The sequence below is a fragment of the Staurois parvus genome, unplaced genomic scaffold, assembly GCF_062004578.1.
Source record: "Staurois parvus isolate SC_StPar_1 unplaced genomic scaffold, SC_StPar_1.0 ptg000081l, whole genome shotgun sequence".
NCBI lineage: Eukaryota > Metazoa > Chordata > Amphibia > Anura > Ranidae > Staurois > Staurois parvus.
Genome location: NW_028317877.1, coordinates 5,341,030 through 5,360,219, shown reverse-complemented (window position 1 = coordinate 5,360,219; position 19,190 = coordinate 5,341,030). Strand labels below are relative to the sequence as shown.

Here is a 19,190-nt window from a genome sequence, read left to right as displayed (position 1 = left end):
CGGAAGAACACCTGTGAATAATGTCTTCTCTCTGGGGCACTACACTCATGCTTGGTGGTTTCATCCTCAGATAACTTTTTTATGCTTTTCACGTCAAATGTGTTGCAGATACTATAATTTATATGTAAAATATACTGTTATACTTTCAGTAAAACACTGCAAAGTAAAGCTTTAAATGTATCATTTGGTGCCTCTTTGTACAGCCATAAAATCAATGCCCTTTACGAATATTCATTTTTCGAGGATTTGTAACCTTTTTTTAAGCGACTTTTGGCTTTGGCTGTAATAGTGTGAAGATAATTCTAGGGATAGTCTTTTAAATTTGTTATTCTTTTATACTTTTGTAAAATTCTGAAAAAAAAAATATTGAAAAACCTACAATGTCCTCAAAGGGATCATTTGTCCTTGTATGGCAATCTAGCAAATATCAACAGCAGATACTGAGAACTGCTGTTCTCTGGTTCAAAAAAAAATAAATCCAATGATATTTACAAAAACAAGAAAGATGCAAAAGCAGCAAGTGGAGAGAAAAAAAATAGAATAAGATCATAAATCGCTTATTATCACTACTGCAGATTCCACCATTTAAAACTTGGAATTTTTTTGATGCTTTATGACTAGACACCTTGGTAGGTTTGATATTTAAAGGGGCCCTGTGACAGAGGAAGTAAAGGGGCTGACGTCCTGAAGAAAATGTTAGTTGCCTGGCTGTATTTGTTTTTTAAGTATATTTGAATTCCAGACCAAGAACACACATGTTGCAAATGAGTGTCAGGAAAGTGTTAACATTCCAGATATCTATGCCTGGTCTGGGTCAAGTGTCTCAAACCATTACAACTAAAGTCTTAGGGATTGAATTACTAGACTGTGCACATTGCAAAGTGCAGTGACACTTTGCAAGTGCAATTGCTCCCGAGCTTAGTAAATGAGCAACCGCTCTGCTGACTTCTATCATCCAATTATGTGCAAGAAAAATGCTGTTTTTTTTTTTTACCCTTGCATTTGATTTGGTATTTTTGCAAAGTGAAGCTTTACCTCATTTACTAAGCACTGGAGCTACTGCATTCGCAGAGTACAAGTGCACTTTGCAAAGTGCAGTCTACTTGCCATTTGTAAATCAGCCCCTTAGCACAACAGCCATGGAATTAGCATTTTCAAATGAGTCACTTAAATAAAAAAAAAGTCTTCCTCTTTTCTTTGGGGTGCTTATTGTTTTTACTGCATCCTTCTTTGGACTTTTAAAAATGCATTTTTCCACACAACTTCCAATTCACACAAAGTGGAATTCTTATGAAAGTGGAACTGTAAACTGTCCAATGGTACACACAAGGCGGAAAGAATGTATATTTTATATTTTTGGTTAATATACATGTATCAGTTATTTTAAACTCCTCATAGTTTCCTATTTTAATGAACTGCTTAGACATTTCTAGTTTAGTTTTACTTTGGTATGTTCTGATGCAACAGGAAGAATTGAGTAAAGTGATTTCATTTCCAGTGGAAAAAGTTTCCTGGGAAGTCCAACATAACCATCAGAGCTCCACACTAATTTATATAGAGAAGCTTCAAAATAATTATGCACTTTTGTTTTGTGTAGCCTATGTAGCTTTCACTTTTTCCATACTAATTTTTTAAGATGTACTAGAAGGAAGTTAACTTAAATGAAAGGTTGCTTTTATGGCTCATATGCTGGGGAAACGCTGTGAGGAAGTGTAAAAAGAGTAGGAAAATATTGAGTAATGCCCGGGCGCATGCTGAGTCGTCTTGGTACTGTGGGAAAAACTACTGAGTGGTATGTTCTTTCCTCCATTTGGGGAAAAACTATTTAAATTTGTGCTTAGACTAAACAACTGAACAAAAGACAAAATAGTGTATTTTCTAAAGTATCACAAATGTTAGCTGATTTCCAGACCACATACAGTATCTTATTTTTATCACTTTAGATCTCTATCAACAACATTTTTTTTAATGGTACACACTCGGAAAACAAGAAACCTGAAGTGTTAAAGAAATGAATTTCGCATTTTTAACAGATATAATTATGAAGCCTTCTTCTTGTTACACATTGTTACCATTTTTATTGATGTCAAGTGTCCCAGGATCCTGGACGCTGAGCATTAACATTCAAGTGTGGCCTGTTTGTGTTCTATATCCAGATGCTTCTTCTGTCAATGGCTGGAGAGCAGCTGCACTAAAAGGGCCATAGCAGTACTTACCAATCACTTCTGCTCTTCCTACAGCTGCTCATCAGAACTGAGTTTCTGCAGGCCCTGTAAGTGTGGTTAAATATTCTGGAGAGTCAATATACCAGGCAACCCTCACTGAATAAGACTGCTAGAAGACCACCTTCTGGTATAGGAATTTAACCCCTTGGTGCTACCATCTATTTAAGTTTCACTTGTACATAGGTTAAGTAGTAGTAAGTCAGTTTCCTCATCTGCAATTTAAATTTGAGTCTGGAAATCCATCAGCTTGCCAAAAAAAAATATATGGCAATCTGTAGGAAGAATTTCTCTGTTCGTCATAGTGAGTTGATAGCCCGTTCAAAAAGAAAGGGCTGACAAACACAACTTGCCTTAGACGTGAAAATGAGCATCTTCATTGTATGTATGCATGGGTTTTCTTTGGGCTCCATATTTTCCTTTCAAAACCCAACAGTTACTGCTAGGTTAATTGTCTTCTGACTAAATGAGTTCTAGAATGTTAATGCGTACTTGTGTGAATGTGGTAGGGATATTGGATTGGAAGGTTCCTATGGGAGCAAGGAATGAATTGATTTGGTGTATGTACTCTGCAAAACAAATCAGAATATGTTGATTCCATGTAGTTGTTGAATGTGATGTGAGAATTCCTGAATTGTCAACATTATGATATAAAAGTAGAACACCTTGTCTGTCAGCATGCTTACCAGAATAGACTTTTGAGAGGCACCTTTGCTTAGAATATATAGAAGATGTCATCCTCATCCTTGTGTCATTAAAAATTAAGTAAGCTGGAAATCTGGATGTGCATACTTTATTAACAGGTATTTATTACCTAGTGAAGGATAAGGATGACAGTTTTGGAGCTTACACCTTCAAAGACAACTTGGCAACTCCTACATTCAGATCCTTAGTGTTCCTTCCAAAATTGTATCCTATTTACTATAAAACGTGTGCTTTGTTGTTAGGAATATAAATGGACAGGCTTTTGATGAGACTCCTGCACCAGCCTTTTTTTTTCTCATGTGAAAACACATTAACTTAGCAAGAGTTTTCTACCCTTTCAAAGTGAATTAGTCCTTCACAGTAAGCCCTTCAGTTAGAAGGATATTGTTCTTGGCAGGGTGCTCAGTTTTCTAATTACTAGATTCCTGCCTTAATTGCAATTATTTGGACACCCAGGCAGGCGGACCTTTTAGGAATGGAATGTAATTAGTGGTCAGAAGGCCTTGCAGTCTGCTTTGAGAAGGTTCATGTAGCAAACCGACATTGTTCCTACCTAACAAAATTTTATTTTTCTTTGTTGAAAATATTGCATATGAGGATGTCTGTTAAAAATGGCAGTGATGTGTAATTGTTCTTTTTTGAGGAAGCTATAATGTTATGGGTATGGTAGATAAATTCAATCATCTTGTTAAAGAGAATACATGTATGTGTGTATATTTATTTTAAAAGAAAGTATAGTATGTTTTTGCTAAGCACACATTTAGAGTAATGGCAGACAAGTAATCCTCACCAGTGACAGGACTACTAAAGGACCAATTATCTTTCCAAATAGAGTTGCTCTCTCTCTCTCTCTAGCCTGACTGAAATGTTGCTGCTTCGGTGATCCCTTGTTAAAAAGTGTGATTCTACAGTATTTCAGGGACAGTTATGTACAGACTCCATAGGGTTAAGTTGTTCCCTCACCTGGCTGATACTTCGCTAGCGGCACAATTGCCTGTCTGACATCAACCTTAAGATTATTTTTTCATTGTTTACATTAATGTGATTTCTGAATTATATTTTTGCATGATTGCACTGTCATGTTTATGTTTTGATAAGGAATGAAGAGATTAGGTAACCCAATAAGTGAAGAGGAGCTCAGTCACCAAAATGCCAAACTGCGTAGCAACTGTTAAAGTGACTCTTGAGAAAGGTATGGGGACTGCCATTATAGGCCTTTTTAGTAATGCTTCATGCCTGGCTGTCTCTGACATCAGTATGTTTCAGGCACAGTCCCAAAATTAGCATGTTGTGAATGAGTGCCAGTAAAGTATCTGAGCTATTCATCCCTTTAACTCAGTCTGGGTCAGCAACTCAGACAGCACTGAAGTCAAATTTACAGCCGGGGAACTAGCATTCTAAAAGGAGAGTCCAATAAAGGTAGCCTCACTAAAGCCTGGTACACACACAAAAAAAAAAAAAAAAACTGAGCAGCAGCACAGTGGCTAAGTGGTTAGCACTTCCTCCAAGCATCACTGGGGTTGCTGGTTTGAATTCCAACTATAATACCTGCCTGGAGTTTGCATTTTCTCCCTGTGTCTGCGTGGGTTTATTCGGGGTACTCGGGTTTCCTCCCACACTCCAAAGACATGCTGGTAGGTTAATTGGATTCTGTCTAGATTGGCCCTAGTATGTGTATGTATGGATTGTACGCTCCTTTAGGGCAGGGACTGATGTGCATGTGCAATATATATGTGAAGCACTGCGTAAATTGCCAAACACTATAAAAGTACCTGTAACATTAAATAATAGCTCATGGGGAGGTCTCAGTACTAACTATTTGATGTTAGTACAGAGATCATCCCGCTGTGCTATTATGTTATGACTGCCCCCACCAGTCAGTGCTCGCAGCCATTAGCTGAGAGTGCTGATCGAATGCAGATTGGCTGCTGGTTTTCCAGCATTGCCCGTTCAACAGAAGTCGGTTGTGAGATTGGCTTCTGTCAAGCAGGACCTGTACAGACAGGCCGAATGTTGGCCAGTAATCTACTCTATCAGCTGATTTCTGCCAATATTCAGCCTCTGTGTACAGAGCTTTAATCTCTCATGACAGTGTTCCTTTAAAATATCAGCCACACAGGGAGTGCCTTGTATTCAATGTGTTAGTCAGCGATTAGACTTGCATTGGGAGAATATTTGAAAGAAAATGATGCCGCGCTCCAATGCCAGTATAATCAAATTATTCCCTCTGACATAGTTTACATATTGAATATTGTGAGAGCAGTAAGGACTTTTTTACACTTGCGGTGTGTTTTACCACCCCCTACTCAAGCTGCAAAGGCTGCTGGATGAGGTTGTACACATTTTGCGGCCATGCTGAACGCAACCCATTCAAGTTAATGCATGTGGTTGCAGCGTGTTGGTGCAGCATTCACGGGGTTAAAACAGGTGGTGAGAAGTTGATATATTGCATCTCAAACTCCTTTAACATTAAAACTACCTTAGATCAGTCTTCAGAGGGGCTGGAAGCATATGCATAAACCTTTGTATGTAAGGAAACTTAAACAAAAGTTCAGCACTCCTAATCAAAAAGACACAACTAATCTCACCACAAAATCACCATATGAGCGTTATGAACAATGACTTTCATCAGTACCATAATCCATTAAAATATGAGGAACTCCTTCTCGAGGACGCAACGTGTTAGGCAGGGTGGCCTTGGTGATGACACCGCACTACTGGGCGGAGCCATCTTAGGATTTAGTAGGGAGGAGTAAACCGTTGATATTGCTGAAGATGCCACTGAATCCATAGTGGTGTGCCTGCATATTGTTTGCCTTTTGTGAGTACAGTATTTTTTATTTGAAAAATGTTTTTTACACAGAGAGCACTAGATGCCCCCATTTATTTTATCCATAGGGAACATTGCCCTTTGTTGAAAATGGAGCATTGAGGGAAGCTGGAGGTGACAACCTGGATAATCTCAATTTAAAGTGGCACACAAGCTGGAAGTTGAAAATTTTATGGGGTTGATATATGAAAGGCAATAGTCTGTGCACTTGCTCTAGATCTGAAGGGAAGCTTTGCAATCAAGAGAAGCTCTGCTAGTTTCTATCATCCAATCATGTGCAAGCAAAAATGCTGTTTTTTTATTTTTCTTGCATGTCATTGGGTATTCTTTGTAAAGTGAAGCTTTACCTCATTTAGTAAGTTCTGGAGCAATTGCACTCGCAGTGCATGGTATACAACCCCTGGCAAAAAGTATGGAATCGCCACTCTTGGAAAATGTTCATTCAATTGTTTAATTGTGTAGAAAAAAACTAATCACAAACATGCCTCAAAACTATTTTCATTTAACATTCCAACCTTCTGGGTTTATTATTATGCAGGATTTATGTAGCTCCAACAGTTTGCGCAGTGCTTTACAATATAAGGGAGGCAGTACAATTACAATACATTTCAGTACAGAAGGAATATGAGGGCCTTGCTTATGGAGCTTACAATCTAAAGGAAGGGGTTTTAATAAACACTTAAAAAAAATAAAAAAGAAAGAAAACTAGTCCGTTGCAACAGTTTTTGCAGATCAGAGGGAAAAAAAATGGAATCATGAAAAAAACTCTACAGTGCACCAGTAGTACCTTGTTGCACCATCTCTGGCTTTCATAACAGCTTGAATTCTCTGTTGCGTGGATTAAACGATTGACAAACGGTATTTTTCATCAATCCGTCTCCACCTTTCTCTTATTGCAGTTGTCAGATCAGTTTTTCAGGTTGGAGCCTTGTCATGGACCATTTTATTTAATTTCCACCATAGATTTTCAGTTGGATTGAGGTCTGGCCCATTTGCAGACCATGCCATTGACATTATATGACTTTCTTGAAGGAAAGTTTTCACGGCTTTTGCCCTATGGCAAGATGTATCATCATCCTGAAAAATGTCATCAGCACCAAACATCCTGTCTATTGATGGAATAAGAAAAGTGTCCAAAATGTCAATATAAACTTGTGCATTTATTGAAGATTTAATGACTGTCATCTCCCCCGTACCTTTACCTGACATGCAACCCCGTATCATCAATGATTGTGGAAATGTGCATGTTTTCTTCAGGCAGTCATCTTTATACTGTTTGGAATGGCACCAAACAAAAGTTTCCCGCCAAATATAGATTTGTGATTCATCACTGAATATCACTTTCATCCAGTCATCCACAATCCATGATTGCTTTTCTTCAGCCCACTGTAACCTTGCTTTTTTTCTGTTTAGGTGTTAATGATGGTTTTCATTTGGCTTTTCTGTATGTAAATCCAATTTCCTTTAGGTGATGTCTTACAGTTTGGTCACAAACATTGACTCCAGTTTTTGCCCATTTGTTCCTCATTTGTTTTGTTGTGCATTTTCTGTTTTAGAGGCATCGCTTTAAGTTTTCTATCTTGACGCTTTGATGTCTTCCTTGGTCTACCAGTATGCTTCCCTTTTACAACATTCCCATTTGATTTGTACTTAGTTGTTCCTAGTCAATTGTGTCTAAAATCTAGGCCAACATCTTTTGCAACATTCCGTGATGGTTTACCTTCTTGAAGAAGTTTAATCACTTGCCTACCGGGCACTTATACCCCCTTCTTTACCAGGCCAATTTTCAGCTTTCAGCGTTGTCGCACTTTGATTGACAATTGCGCAGTCATGCAAGATTGTACCCATATGAAATTTTTATCATTTTTTTCCTCACAAATAGAGCTTTCTATTGGTGGTATTTAATTGCCACTGGGCACTTTACTTTTTGCGCTATAAAAAAAAAAGAGCAAAAATTAAAAAAAAAAAAAAGTTTCTTTGTTTCTATTATAAAATTTTTCAAACAGGTAATTTTTCTCCACTGATGTGCGTTGATGAGGCAGCACTGATGGGCACTAATAGGCAACACTGATAGGCAGCACTGATCGGCACTGATAGGCAGCACTGATAGCACTAATTAGGTGGCAGGGATAGGCGGCACTAATGATGTGCCACGGATAGGCGGCACTGATAGGTGGCACTGATAGACAGCACTGATAGGTGACACTGACTGGCATCACTGCTGGGCACTGACTGGTGGCACTGCTAGGCATTGACTGGTGCAACTGCTGGGCACTGGCTGGCACAACCACGTGGCACTGACTGGCAGCACTGCTGGGCTGCACTGATGGGCACTGGTGGGTGGCACTGATGGGCACTGGTGGGTGGGCACAGGTGGGTGCATTGCTGAACACAGGAGGGTGCACTGATGGGCACAGGTGGGCACACTGCTGGGCACAGGTGGGCAGAACTGGCGGGTGGCACTGCTGGGCACCGATCATCAAGGCACTGATCATCAGTGCCGATCCCTGCTCTGACAACTGCCGGTTCTCGGCAGTACTTTCTTTACGCTCTGACAGCGTGAGGAAAGTGCAGCCGAGAACCGGCAATTGCATTTCCCGGTGATCAGCGTGTCATTGCACACGGCTGATCACGTGGTAAAAGGCCGCTGTGATTGGCCTTTTACTACATCACGTGATCAGCTGTGTCTGTAGGACACAGCGATCCCGGAGTTTGCGGGGTGCGCCATATGACGCCCTCCCAGAACTGGCCGGCCGCAGTGTAGCCATCATTCGGCTATCTGCGGTTGGCAAGTAGTTAATAACCATCTCCTTTGTTTCAACTGACATCTCTATTGAAGCCATGATACATGTCAATCATCTTGGTGCAACAGCTCACCAAGGTGTGCAAGCACTTTTTTTTTTTAACTGCAGTCTAATTAGCAGATGTAATCTGATGTAATGCAGATGTTTGTTTTAGAACTGCAAAGTACATGGTGATACCATAATATTTTCCTCAGAAGTGAGTGATTCAATATTTTTTCCTATGCTTGATGTGCAAAAACTGTTGAAATTGACTACAGTTTTTTTTGTTTTTAATTTTTTTTTAAAGTGTTTCTTAAAGCCAGAAGGTTGGAATGTTCAATGAAAATAGTTTTGAGGCATGTCTGTGATTGTTTTTTTTTTCTACACAATTAAACAATTGAATAAACATTTTTCAAGAGTGGTGATTCCATACTTCTTGCCAGGTGTTGTATTTGTCTTTAGCAAATCAACCCCTATGTTTTAAATGTTTGTCTTACTGTTAGTATTCTTTTAGCAATGTATGAGTATTTTATATTAACTAAAGGTATACGTTGTGGTATTCTAGTTGTATTTTATATTGTACAAAAGTAATGTTGCGCTGCTTACTTTTAAGGGAAAAATTGTGTTTCATATACTCCAAAGGTAATGCAGAGCTAAAGTCATTTTCCAACCTAATCCAAAATTGCACATCACATCAGACTGTTCAGAGGACAGACATGGGGTGTCCCCCACTCCTGTTAGTACAAATTGGAAAAAAAATATAAATGCTGTTGTTTTTAAATAGGGGTTAAAGTTAATCTGAAGAACAGGCCGTGTGCTTTCTGTCACTTATTGACAGATTGAAAATAAGAAATGGTGAAAGATGAAAGCATTGCTTTCCTCTTTCTATTATTGACTAGTAAAGCTGCTTTGTTCTGAGCTAATCTATTTAGAAACACTTAAAACACTAAAGAAAGGACTTCCTAAAGCTCTCAGTAGTTAGATCTAAAATAAGGTTGCCAACGTTTCTCAGTGTTAGATGTTCCATGTACCCCGTGACAGCAATGAGCCCAGTGGTTTTTCTGCAGAATAGGAGAAGGTTAAAGGAAAAGTTTGGAATTCAAAAGAAAATCTGCCTGGGATTGATTTTTGGTTTTAATTGTATTTTTTGTAAATTTGTTTGCAGTATTGTTGAGATTGATATATGTGTGTGTTCTACAGAGGGGAAAAAAGATGTTTGACAATGATTGTAGCTTGATTATGTTTGTTATGAGAAGATTTAATAATTTCTGGGGTTTTTTACATATTGCATAACTTCAGTCTTCAGCTGACTTTGTAGGATAGCATATGTCCAAAGGAAAATGAGATTTACACTGATCAAATCATTATCTGGAAGACAAAGATCATCTCCTAGTTACCATGAATACTTACATTTACGCTTGTTACTGATCTTTAAACTTAAAAGTCTTGTGTATTTTAGGTTTTAAAGGTCATCTAAGCTGCAGCCATTTCAGTTAGCTTTGACATATTTCTAGTTTATATAATTCTGACAAGTGTGTTCTTGAACATCCTTCTCTGCTTTCCCTACTTTCTCTGGTTTGAGAGTCTTCAGTGGCCTTTCCTGACTCCCTTGGGAGTGGCAGGCATTCTCCGCTGTCTCTGGTATAGACTATTTTTAACATTCTGCAGCTCCTTCTTGCCATCACCTCATCCCACAGTTTTTAATTAGTTAAATTCCACGCAATAAAAGAGATATACAAATGATAAAGGATGTCATTTCAAAATGGGGAACTGTTGAAATGACCATTGAGATACAGTTAACACATATTCCAATGACTCTGATCTTCACGCACTTGGTGTCAACCATATTTATTATATTAAAGCCTAACTCCATATTTAATGTCCCTTTTAAATAGTTTGTTTGGGCCAAGCTACTATTTAAGGGGGTGTTAAACATGGTGTTATGCTTTAATAATGAATAACAATTCAAAGTATATAGCAAACTCTAAAAGGTTTCAGTAGCATCATGGGATCTGAATGTTTTTTTTCCTGGTGTCAACCGCATTTATTATATTAAAGCCTAACTCTACTTTTATTATCCCTTATAGTTTGTTTGGGGCAAGCTGGGCCAAACAAACTATTTAAAGGGAAGTTAAACATGTAGTTAGGCTTCAATAATGAATAACTTGTATATAGAAAATTCTAAAAAGTTTCAGTCTCATCAAGGGAGCTGAACTTTTTTTCCTGGCTCAGGTGTGTTCAACGACAGCATGCCATGCAGGAGTAATAATATAGGGTAGATGTTTGAATTTTTCATATTATAGTGCTAATTTAATCAGAAAGATTAATACCTTTTTTATGGAAAATAACTGCTGTAGTTCTTGAATGGCTATTGTTGTTATTGGGACATCAATATACTCTACCCATGTAATAGGAATTTTCATTTGAATATTGTCAGACATGGTTATATAAACATTTGTCAGCTATATTCTGTTCACTTGGTCAGCCAGGTTGCCTGATGGCCCTTGTGTATGTATAGGCAATTTATTTTTTTAAGTTTTGGATAGAGTAGGGTCTATTAGAACCCCTGTCAAGTTTTGTTGCTGCCTGTGTCCCACTGGGGAGATTCACTGCTATTAGCTATAGTTGCCGATATAGAAAATGGTGGGAAATCCAAAATATTGCAGTTGCCCTTAGAACAGTAATAGAGGGGGAAGTATTCCAATGGGACACTTATCCTGCCAACAACTTTCTAAAAAGAAATACTCCTTCCTTTGTAGAGATTTCTTCTTCCTATTGTATCTCTATGACAGGAAGTGAAAAACAAATCTCCCCCAAGGTACACAGACCAAACAAAAAAATAAACAGATGTTTTAACCCTTTCCTACTATGTCTACCCAAAAGTACACACACACTAATGCCTTGGTACACTTTGTCTTCCTTCTTTTAGTCTTTGAAATGATGTGAGACACATATTGACAGCAATAGTCACTTAAAGTGCACTTTCCTTTTTTTACATTTGGGAATCCTTTGTCCAAACACTACTGGTTGGTGCCCAACAGTCTACAATGAGGTGTTTCCAATAAACCCAGTGGTATCGAACTAGATTGCTAATTAATGACGCTCCGATTGATTCTGTGTCCTCTATTCAATTTGAAATACCCATTAAAATCTGGTAAGGCCTCCCCCCCCCTCCATCTCCACCTATCAATTTTTAACTGACCACTTTCCATCTTAGTGTTTAGTGTGACTCCTTTCTAGACCCTGTTCTACTAATTTACTTTTAAACCTTTTTTTTAAGAACTATATATTGTCATTTTCAACTCTTACTTTGGCCAACTGTTGCGGCCCCTGACATTGTTAAATGCATTCTCACCTAAATTAATTTTTTAAAAAGTGTACTTTCTCCAGAGATAAATAGGAGGCTGCTATTGTTGACCTGAATCTAGAAATGCTAGCTACATTGCACTTACCGTACTTCAATACCTTGAATGCATGATTTGTAACAAGTATGCATAGAAGGACTAGTTCTAGGTGTATTGTAGAAATTGTATTTTGAGCTTGTTAGTGTGGTACTGGGGCTAACCAGTCAAAGGTGCGGGTGGGGGTATAGATCTGGTCCTGGCAATCAAAACAAATGTGAGTTCAGTTTGGATTGAGTAACATGATCAGTTTTTGAATCAACCATTATGGCAGTTGGAAAATACATTTTCTCATTTCAATAATCTGTTTCAATATCTGCATTTATCTATGCAATTCTGAGACTGCCTTTGCACTTACATATATTTATTTTTAATTTTTGCCTTTAGTGCTCCTTTAAAGAGGCATCAACCATCAATGTAAGTATCACGTGATAGTCATTAGTACATTTGACAAGTATACTAGCTGTAGGCTTGTGCTTCATTTTTTCATTCGACATATTTGGCTTTTATGGAAGCATTAGAAATTGTACATTTCAGGCAGAAAGCTGTTAGCTGGTTGCTCAGTGTAAAGCGAAGCAGGCCTATTTATATTCAGTGTCAGTATCTAATTGATGACCTGTTGCTCTGCTTAATGCAACTATTGCAGAATACATCATGGGCTGTTTATGCTGACCCCAGCCATCAGTATTGTACTGGCCTTTAGCCCAGGTCTAGTAAATGAACCCTGTTGGGAAATCATTAGAGAACTGAGCACGGTCCCAAGGTCAGACTTTTTTCCCCCCCGATATCGGAAATTATTGCTAAATTGGAATTCTGTCCTTTTGCAAGTTGACCATATGTTAACATGATGGCCACCTGACTGAAAGTAAAAAAGGCAGAGGAAAAAAACTATTACTGCTATTTATTCGCAATTTTATATTTATTTAGGGAAGTGCAGACTCCAACTTCCAGTTTGTTTAATATATTGTTTACATTGATATTTTTCTTTTTTTTCTTTTTTTTTTAAGGAACACTTAAAACCAAGAACTTTCTGTTACATGTCAATAAAATCGTATTTAAATATAAGTATAACATTTGCAAATTAAAACAGGCCTGGACATTCATGAATTTGTGGAGAATTTAATGCAGTCTTTACTCACTAAGGTCTCAGTTATAAGCAGAAATAGATGCACAAATACAAAACACAGAGAACAAAAATTAGGGCTCAATGCAAACTGCATAAAATTAAATTCCAAAAGTTTTAAAATTGCCAATATCACAAGTCTTAGTGCCACTAGGTATACAACATAGATGTTGCCAAATTTGCATGGATGTGTATGAAGGTGGTGGTAGTTTGTTTTATGCGGTAAGTTCAAGTTGAGCACTAAGTTTTTCATGTTTGCTTTATGTATCTTATAATTGAGAAAAGCCTCAATTCACAAAAGCATAGCTCATAAATTTATTCATTCAAATGTTTTTTTGGTTTATTTTAATGCTTAACTTTTTTGTTTAGTTCAATAAAATGAATGCTATAAAATGGCTGCACAGAAGTGATAATTTTCCAAACAAGTTATTTTAACAATTTTGATATATATTGACAGTCAAAGTTAATTCACAAGGGATGCTGCTTGGATTTTGCTCATTTAAATACTTCTAGGTTCCAGCTGGCATAAACTCTGAGTTTCAATGAGGAGTCTGTTGCTGAGAAAAGAGAAAATGGTGGTGATAAATAATGCTTCATGACATAACATATAATAAAAATGATTTTACACCAAAGCAATAATGATTTGTGTGAATTTGCCACAATAATAACACATGGGGCTTTGTGAAATGAGGCTGTAGTGATGTCTCTGTTTTCATTTTCTTGTGTTTGGATAATGTTTCCATCCTTTACTGGCAAAGAGCTTTCTCATAATACTTGTAATGCTACTTTGGAGGGCAGTGATAGGACTTGCTAAGGAAATGTTCCTCAAATGTATTTTAAAGGGAAACTATTGTTTGTTTTTCACTGAGTACATATTTTACAATCACGTACATTTAGATGAAAGTAATTTAACTTACATCTGTAAAAAGGTGAGAAGTGAGCACTATATTATAGAGCAGCTGGGACACCAAAAAGGTGCCAAAACAACCTCCCAGAATCAGAATATAAAATAAAGGTGCAGCGCTTGTATAAATATCATTAAAATTATCCAGCAATATGAATCGTATAGTAAAATACCTTGTATATATCAATCCAATAATAATATGAACTATGATAAAAAGCTATATATAATTATAACAAATAACCAATCACTCAACAATGTGAAGATTCGTGCATAAGGTGCCAAAAGTCCACATATATTCTCATATGTGAAGTCTAATAGTGAGATATCGGATTAGAAGTGATCCCTTCCTAGATCTTCTAGGGGCAATTAAGTAATAAAATTGCGCACTCACCAGATGCGCAATTTCATTGCGCATTTGAGAACACAATATCTCAAGTGGTCAGCTGGAGGGTCTTATGGGGCCTCTATAAATTGGTATGGACTCCTCCCTGGATAGATCGTAGATGTCAGCAGCTTCCTTCTCCTTCTCAAGAGACTCTGTGGGTGGTTAGACTAATCAAGAACTAGCATTGTCATCCGAATCTTCACTACTACTGGGTAGTCTTGAACGTTTCATGGCTTGCACAGGAATACCACTGGCAACCTGCAGGCTGTTCCCAGCCACCCTGTGCGGAGTTGATGGTGCTTCTCCCCCCTCAGCGCTTTCCGATGATTGATTTGTTCCCCGGGTCCAGCCCAGCCGCTCCTGGAGCAGATTGTCTCTCCTCACACACATGCACTCTGTGACTGACATTATTTACTTGTTATGGAGGAAGGAGTCAGTGAAGAAAACTCATTTCTGGGTCACTGCTTCCACAGGGTCCAGTGCTCCCCCCTGTGGAAGCAGTGACCCAGAAATGAGTTTGATTCACCGACTCCTTCCTCCATAACAAGTAAATAACATCAGTCACAGAATGCATGTGTGTGAGGAGAGACAATCTGCTGAAGATTCAGATGACAATGCTAGCTCTTGATGAGTCTAACCACCCACAGAGTCTCTTGAGAAGGAGAGGGAAGCTGCTGACATCTATGATCTATCCAGGGAGGAGTCCATACCAGGTTATAGAGGCCCCATAAGACCCTCCAGCTGACCACTTGAGATATTGTGTTCTCAAATGCGCAATGAAATTGCGCATCTGGTGAGTGCGCAACTTCATTACTTGATTGTCACCAGAAGATCTAGGAAGGGATCACTCCTAATCCTATATCTCACTATTAGACTTCACATTTGTGAATATATGGGGACTTTTGGCACCTTATGCATGAATCTTCACTTTGTTGAGTGATTGGTTATTTGTTATAATTATATATAGCTTTTTATCATATTTCATATTATTATTGGATTGATATATACAAGATAATTTACTATATGATTCATATTGCTGGATAATTTTAATGATATTTATACAAGCGCTGCACCTTTACTTTTGTATTCTAATTTAACTTACAGATGTCTCTTCTTGCTCCTTATTTTAATTTTTATATGTAATATATAGTGTAACATTTCTCTATAGTGATGTCAGACAGGTGCAGATAGCATCTTTGTCCAAAAGCACAGCATGATAGTGACTCCCATATTCAACTGTCATCATGGAAAACAAAGAATCATATTGCAAATACATTCTAGAATGCCATATCAGAAAATATAGCTCCTCTATGAATGTATATCTTTACAAATTATACAATGTAAAACATTTTTCTTCTATAAATATCAATACACATTAATGAGATTATTTATATTCTAGAGCAATAGTCTCTAAATCATGGACTGCTAGTTGCTGTACACCAGCCTCTGCAATGAGAAAATCTTGGCTGCATATTATAAGCCACATTGTGTGCTGAAAACATTTTTTCTGACCACTGATGCAGGGTTTTTTTTTTCCCATGTTTTGCATATAGGACATTTTTTACTTTTACAGATGCAGGTGCATTTTTTTACTTCCATGGACAATGGGGTGTTACTTTTTATTATGCTTTTTTTCCAGACAAGGCACTAAAAGAAACGGGTATTGGTGGACATCTTGATGAACCCCATAGGCTCAAAAACATTATATCCACAATTTTGCATAACAGAGGCAAATATACCACTCTGTGTAAGGCATTATAAACACATCATAGCCTATACTTGTATAAAGGAGTCAATCGTATGACTATCATATTACTTGCCATGGTTGACTGCTAGGTAGGACAAATTAATTGAGCCGGTTTAGTGGGGTGTCCAATGCTTTCATATTGTGGACTCGTTTACTAAAGCGGATTCACTCAGAATCTTGTGCACTTCTGCATAGAAACCAATCAGCTTACAGGTTTTATTGCTAAAGCTTAATTGAACAAGCTGAGGTTAGAAGATGTTTGGCTACCATGCACAGGTACATGAGATTCTGAGTGAACCAGCTCTAGTAAATAATCCCCTTTGTGACTCGTGCATGTGCAGTGGGGAGCTGGCTGTGAAGCCGCGGGAAGTTGCAGCTAGCTTCCCACAAGCAAGATGGTGTCACTGTAGACCAAAAGACTTGCAAGGAACTGGCCTGGGTGGCAACAGCACTAGATCCCTGAATTGGTAAGTGTGTGTTTATTGAAAGTCAGCAGCAACAGTATTTGTAGCTGCTGACTTTTAATTTTTATACAAATCCCATAAGAGCCTCTTTATAGGTTTGCGGCTTTGTCATATTTACTTCAAAGTGGACATACAGCTCCAGACAGTCTTGCTGATGTATTTATGCCTACAAAGATGTCATACCTGACTGCAATTACCACAAACTTTTTAATACTGCCTGGTGTAGAGGATCTGGACTGTGAAGGCAGCACCCAAAAAAGGCAAGTGGAGGACAAAGGACTAGGCAACAGTAATGCCTGTAGGTTCAGTTAAGCTTGGTAGAGGCGCAGTGCTTTTCTTCCTCCTTACAGTGTTTCCCCCTGATGTCTGGTGATCTGATAACTAGTGGGGTAATATTCAAAAGGCAGCAAGAGTAGTGGAGGAAGCACAAATCCACAGAATGAATGAAGCTGAAGGAGGGAGGTGCTTGTATTGCCAGTCCTCAGGTACAGCTTGCCCTCCAGCAAGAAGAACATTGTGCAGCATAGCAGTGACATCCCTAAGGTTCGATTCACACCTATGCCTTGTATAACTTGCATTGGTGAGTTATGGTGCCACTCATTCTTAATGGCACCCAGAATTGTGACACAAGTAAGGCACATATAGTTCTATATTGGACACTCCGTCCTCAGTGCAGCTCAATAATGCTGGCCAAAAGATAAAAACACAGGCTCAACATTTCTGGGCTTCCTGACCTACCATACCACTACATCAGTCACACAGCCAGGTGAAGCAGCTGACTCTCTTCTGTGACATCTGTTAACAGTGCAGGCACAGTGCTTCCAGCCCCTGCACCTATCACGCAATTTTTTCACAGTGACACTTAGTCTTCACTTTTTAACAGCCTCTGTGTCCCTGAGCTGACTGCCGGTGTGTGGGCACACACAGAAACCTGATGGCATCCTGATGCAGCTGTGTTGCATTCCACTACTTTACAATAAAAAATAGTGCCCGCACCTTTTTTTTGTTTTGTTTTATTGCATTAGGCAGCCCATTTCAGTTCAATGCATCAGTGTGAATCCAGCATAATTCGTGCTCCAAATCATGTGGGATTTGCAGTCAGCAGCACAATGCCTTGAATGATCTTACGCTGCACATATATACAGCTAAGAGGTTTACGGCACAAGGGTGAGTAGGCACAGGAAGCTATAGTCATTTTGAGCTATCCATAGACACCATGTGGACAAGATCAGCATGTCTGCTGATGGCAGATAAACATTTTCAGTGTAAAGAGTGATGAGATAGATTGCACTGTATCCAATGGATTTCTGTAGCCTGTGCCAAGAAACACAGAAGCTGCTACTATGACATTCCTATGAATATGCTAGTTGCCTGGGTGTTATGGTGTCCCCCTGGCTTCAGCTATTGTAGTCACTAACTCCATGCAGACCAACATTTACACAAAGATCAGGCTCTCCAGACAGGTTCTGTGGCAGATTTTATTAGCAGATCATACACCAACACATGTATCTAATGTAGTCTGATTTCTATTGTGGAAATATATGTAGTTTGATTTCACAGTCCTATCTGAAGCATTTAAAATACATTATTTCATTTTCAATGTGTTTTTATATTGGTCTAAAATTTCCCTTTAATCTGGATTCTAGGCAAACGGCTAAATTTACACATTAAAAATATTAGTATATGAGAGCTGTTTTACCTGCCACTTTTTCTCTGCCCACCTAGTCCTGGCATTTACATGGCTCTTTCAAAAAGCACAGGCTAGTCTAGCAGAGGGGACTTGACCTTCCATGATCTTCCACGCTGCAGTTTTACTTTCAGATGGTGTGAATTACTATCTTGCAACCAGGGTTTGGCAGACAGTGTTGACATGGGAATCCCTCCCGCCAAGCCATTGTGTTTTCCCAGTGAGGGAAGCATGGGAATATATTGATCAATTTGAGTGGACTCAGCCTGCCCATATGTGGTTTGAACTTGAGAGCTGTTTTGCCTGCCACTTTTCTTTCTCTGTCCACCAAGTCATGGCATTTACATGACTCATTCAAACAGCACAAGGTAGCAGAGGGGACTTGATCTTCCTCTGCTGCAGTTTTACTTGCAGGCCAAAGATGGTGCAAATTTCTATCTTGCAACCATGGTTTACCAGACAGTGTTGACAGGGGAATCCTTCCTACTGAGCCATTGTGTTCTCCCAGTGGGGGGAAAGCCATGGGAATCTATAGGTCAATTTGAGTACATTCAGCCTACACATACATAGTTGGAAACCGACTGAGATTTCTATGTCTATGGCCTGCTTTACAGGTCCCCTTCCCCACTTTGATTGAACAATGAAAGGAAAAGCAGTGTACTGGTGATCTCCATGTCATCTCTGATCTCTCCTTTTTAAAGCACTTGCCCCATAGCACACGATTGGCTCCTTGTGCTGCTTTTCCCCTCTCTGAGCTTTGCTGTACAAACTGTGCAGTAGACTAAAAGAGGTGGATAAGTTCAGAATCTGGATACTTAAACTGCTTGCATTTAAAAAAAAAAAAAAAAAAAAAATTTAATGATGTAATATTAATTACAGATCTATCATTTATCTTGGCTTTAGGCACAGAAGGACAAATGCAGCCCAAATAACAAACTC

The 19,190-nt window shown here is 38.5% G+C and overlaps 1 protein-coding gene across 14 annotated transcripts in view; it reads left to right on the top strand.

Moving 5' to 3' along the window:
* The window catches only part of ARID1B (AT-rich interaction domain 1B), a 513,434-nt gene that overhangs the window by 311,077 nt on the left and 183,167 nt on the right, over window positions 1-19,190 (top strand). For 7 of the 14 annotated variants that reach the window (XM_089669745.1, XM_089669749.1, XM_089669753.1 and 4 more), the window contains one exon: window positions 12,329-12,358. The exons of the other annotated variants lie outside the window; for them this stretch is intronic. In XM_089669745.1, coding sequence (XP_089525871.1) covers window positions 12,329-12,358 — 30 coding nt within the window. The remainder of the gene's footprint in view (window positions 1-12,328; window positions 12,359-19,190) is intronic. 14 annotated transcript variants of the gene reach the window in all.